At 38.6% G+C, this 4,638-nt stretch overlaps 1 protein-coding gene across 1 annotated transcript; it reads right to left on the reverse strand.

Annotated features, from left to right (window-relative positions):
• Positions 1 to 3,443: 3,443 nt before the first annotated feature.
• On the reverse strand, positions 3,444 to 4,394 carry LOC116100798 (olfactory receptor 2AG1-like). Its single transcript, XM_031384531.1, has one exon. The coding sequence runs from the start codon at positions 4,392 to 4,394 to the stop codon at positions 3,444 to 3,446; it is 951 nt and encodes a 316-aa protein (XP_031240391.1).
• Between the last annotated feature and the right edge of the window lie 244 nt (positions 4,395 to 4,638).

A 4,638-nucleotide genomic window follows, 5' to 3' on the forward strand; every position in this document is an offset into this window, starting at 1 on the left:
AATTTTCTGTATCCATTCCTCTGTTGAAGGACATCTGGGTTGTTTCCAGCTTCTAGCTATTATAAATATGGCTGCTATGAACATAGTGGAGCATGTATCCTTATTACATGTTGGGACATCCTCTGGGCATATGCCCAGGAATGGTATAGCTGGGTCTTCAGGTAGTACTCACTGATAAGTGGATATTAGTCCCAAAGCTCAGAATATCCAAGATACAATTCACAGGCCATATAAAACTCAAGAAGAAGGAAGACCAAAGTGTGGATGCTTTAGAGCTTCTTAGAAGGGGAAAGAAAGTATTCACAGGAGAAAATATGGAGACAAAGTGTGGAGCAGAGACTGAAGGAAAGGCCATCCAGAGACTTCCCCACCTAGGAATCCATCCCAGCTGCAGACACTAAACACTGACACTATTGCCAGGAAGTGTTTACTGATGGGAGCCTGATGTGGCTGTCTCCTGAAAGGCTCTGCCAGACCTGACAAATACAGAGGCAGAAGTTCTCAGTCATCCATTGAACTGAGCAGAGGGTCCTGGATGGAGGAGTTGGAGAAGGGACTTAAGCAGCTGAGGGGGTTTGCAGTCCCATGTGGGAAGCAACAATGTCAACTGACCCCAGAGCTGGCAGGGACTGGACCACCAACCAAAGAGTACATATGTAGGGGCCCATTGATCCTTTTGCATATGTAGCAGAGGATGTCTTTGTTGGACATCAGTGAGAGGAGTGGCCCTTGGCCCTGTGGGGGTTTGATACCCCAGTGTAGTGGGATGCCAGGGAGCGAAAACGGCTGTGGGAGGCTGAATAGGTGAGCACCCTCATAGAGACAAAGGGAGGAGGAATGAGATAGGGGGTTTCTAGAGGGAAGAACTAGAGAGAGGATAACATTTGAAATGTAAATAAAGAAAATATTCGATAAAAGAAAAGAAAAAAACAAACAAATAACAAAAGAAGATACACTAGAACCTATAATTTTTCAACTCAAATAAGCAATATAATAAGAGTGGATAGATAATACAATACAATGGTGCAAAGAAACAGTGTGTGGAGGGGAATTCTAGGAGCCAAAGATTTAAAAAGGTATGTGGGCAGGGTTGGACAGGAAAGATAGGAGAAGCTTATTAAAAAGTAGGATCTATGAAGAATTTTTTATAAAATACCCTCTGTTTCTGAGCTAATTAAAGTATACTTCTTTTAAAAGGAGTTTTAACAGAGGTACTCCACATGGGTGAACACTGTTGATCATAGAAGACATGGATTATTAATGAAAACCTAAGTTATATATATATGTCATTCTCCGGTGTGTTATTATGGTCAGAAAACCCCAAGGTATTCAATTCAACACAAATTGTTGTTGTAACTGTTTGTTGCAAACTATAACTAGATGATAGGTTTATGCTACTGAAAATACTGTTAACTTTGTTTGCACAATTTTACTTTCAATTTCTATGGTACCAATAATAATAATAATAATAATAATAATAATAATAATAATAATAATAATTTTACAATTTAACCAGTTCTCAGACTATTTATTCCACATTAAAAACAAAACCTTAGAAGGTATTCATGAATTTCCAAAACTAGTAATATCCCATTATATATAACATATTTAATCCAGCTGGAAAAACATTTTAAATTTATTTTTTAGGTTGAGTTACAAGATAGTAGGTTTCCATATGATTTTTCCATACAGCCTTTATTTTTATCAACATTCCCCTCATCCTATCTCTCCACCCCTAATGTTCCCATCTCTACTTTCATATCCTCTATGTTCTGCTGCTACCATCATTTTTTAAAGCTATCCCCACTATAATATGCCCCATAAACTTTCCTTGCTTCTTCTAAAGGTGTATCAGGTTAAACATACAAAACTAAATACTCAAAACCAGGATCAACACGTGAGAGGACATGGGATACCTGTCTTTCAGTGTATGTGTTACCTCACTCAAGATTACCTTTTAGGCTGGAGAGATGGCTCAGCAATTAAGAGCTCTGTAATGCATTCCAATGCCCTCTTCTGGTGTGTTTGAAGACAGCAAAGTGTATTCACATACATAAAATAAATAAGTCTTAAAATATTACTTTTCAGTTATATCAAGTTGCTTACCAATTTCATAATTTCATTTTCCTTTTCAGCTGACTAAACTGTTATTGAAGTTCTGTCCCTCGTTGTATGAACAGAGCAGAAACGAATATGGAGAAGCAAGTGTCTCTATAATAGGATACAGATTCTTTTCAGTACACTCCTAGGAGAATATGGAGTGGTTATATGGTAGTTTGAGTTTAGCTTTTTGAGAAACATCTAGATGGATTTCCAAAGGTAAATCCCTCATTTACTTTCTTGCTAACAGTGTGCACTTAAACTTTTTGCCACCATTTGCTGTTATTTATGTTTTTAAATAATTTATCATTTTTATTAGGTATTTTCTTTATTTACATTTCAAATGTTATCCCCTTTCCCCAATGGTAATCTGACTAGGTTTTTCACTGATAAAAAAAGGCATAAAAACCAGCTATGTACTTGAGGTGCCATTGGTTATTTTGACACATGGTCAGATTTTATATTGTTTACAGTACACACACCAAACATATGAATCATTCACAACTTTTAAGATACTTTGCAATATGATTAGTACAAATGAAAACCACTGTTTTATTCTGATATTTTTAAAATATTATTTACAAGTTACAATTAAAAATGACCATTTCATTACCAATCACTTCAAGAAAAAGAAAAAAGGAGGCAAAGGAAAAGGAAGAGGAGAAGGAAAGAGAAGGAGGAGGAGGAATAGGAAGAAAAAGGGGGAAGGTATATTATCTCTCTCTCTCTCACACACACACACACACAGAGAGAGAGAGAGAGAAAGAGAGAGAGAGAGAGAGAGAGAGAGAGAGAGAGAGAGAGAGAGAGAGAGGATCCAAGAAAAGTCATCAGTAAGGCTATCCATAAAAACTGATGCTTACAGACAGGGAAAGAGAGAACGTGATGCAGAGTTCTGCCAACTGATCATTAGACAAAACTGTGTGGATTTATATCTTACCGAGCATAGTTGGTTTAGAATTTGTGCAAGCCTCAAAAATCCTCTCCTACTGATCTCTGAGAAACCCACTTAAGATTACTTTCTCTGATTTTTAGGTTCAATATTGACACAAGACCAGAATGATCTTGTCTGACTGTCCTTTATACTTTCAAAATTAGCTGCACTGGGAAAGAGAGACTAACTTTTAAAGACAACAGATAATTTTAAATATTATGAACCTCTTCTTGTAAAAGCCAAATGATGAGAAGATTCAAAGAACTTTTTATCAAGGACACATGTTCTCTGCTTCTCTAGAAAAAGAAACACTTTCACTTCCTTAGTTTCGTTGGGAGAATTTCATTTATAACAGAAACCTACTGATATTGAGAAAGAATAAAGTCGAGAAGATACCCATTAGAAGCCCCTAAAAAGTGGACTGTGTAGGCAGAAACCACTTACCCAAGACCCTCCTTAAGGCCCCAGTGACCTCCTTATTCCTCAGACTGTAAATGAGCGGGTTTAGAGCTGGGGTCACAACAGTGTAGAAAACAGAGAGGAGTTTCTCTTGTTTGGGACTAAGATAGGAACTGGGTAGGATATACATAACTGTGAGAGCCCCATAGTACAGACCAACTACTGTCAAGTGGGAAGAACAAGTGACAAGGGCTTTCTTCCTTCCTTCATTTGAAGGCTTGTTGAGCACTGTGAAAAGAATTAATATGTAGGAAGCCAGGATGGCAGCAAGTGGAGGAATTAGGAAGGCCACACCCATCACATAAACCATGAGTTCATATCTGGAGGTGTCTGCACAAGCCAGCTTCAGTAATGGAGGGATTTCACAAAATAGATCTCTGATCTTACGGGATTTGCAGAAGGGATATTGCATTGTGTGGATGGTATATCCTAGAGCACTCAGGAATCCCAGGATCCATGATGTGGCTACTCCAAGCCAGCAGATGCTTGGCCTCATGAAAATCATATAGTTCAGAGGGTGACAAATAGCCACATACCTGTCGTAAGCCATGAAGGCCAGAAGGAGGTCTTCTGCACCACCAAGTGTCAGTGCCAGGAACATCTGAAGGGCACAACCCTCTAATGAGATAGTGTTGTCTTTGAGCAGAAAATCCATGACAGCCTTGGGGATAATAATTGATGTGAGAACGAAGTCTATGAGAGAGAGCTGCCCAAGCAGAAGGTACATGGGTACGTGGAGCTGTACATCCATGGTGATGACCAGGAGGAGCAGCCCATTGCTGGTCATAGCCAACATGTACAGGGCTGTGATTATAGCACAGAGCAGTTCAGGAGAGCCACTGTCATCCAGAATCCCCACCAAGATGAAGGCACCTCCCAATGTGGAGTTCCAGTACTCCATTCTGTGTCATTTCTTTAGTAGCCAAGATAAGACGTTTCAACACAATTTTGCTAATATGGTTTTTGGTTTTGTAACATCAGAGTTCACTTAGGATGCCCAACAGGACTCCAGTAAAATGATGTCTTTCCCACTAATGAGTAGCTTTGTTTCTTGGTTTCCAAATTTCGAACTGATGTTTATATTTTGAAGAAAGACTTATCTAAGTGGAAATCAGATACTACAATAACAATTTTAAAATATCAAA

The sequence above is a fragment of the Mastomys coucha genome, unplaced genomic scaffold, assembly GCF_008632895.1.
Source record: "Mastomys coucha isolate ucsf_1 unplaced genomic scaffold, UCSF_Mcou_1 pScaffold21, whole genome shotgun sequence".
In the NCBI taxonomy this organism is placed as follows: Eukaryota; Metazoa; Chordata; class Mammalia; order Rodentia; family Muridae; genus Mastomys; species Mastomys coucha.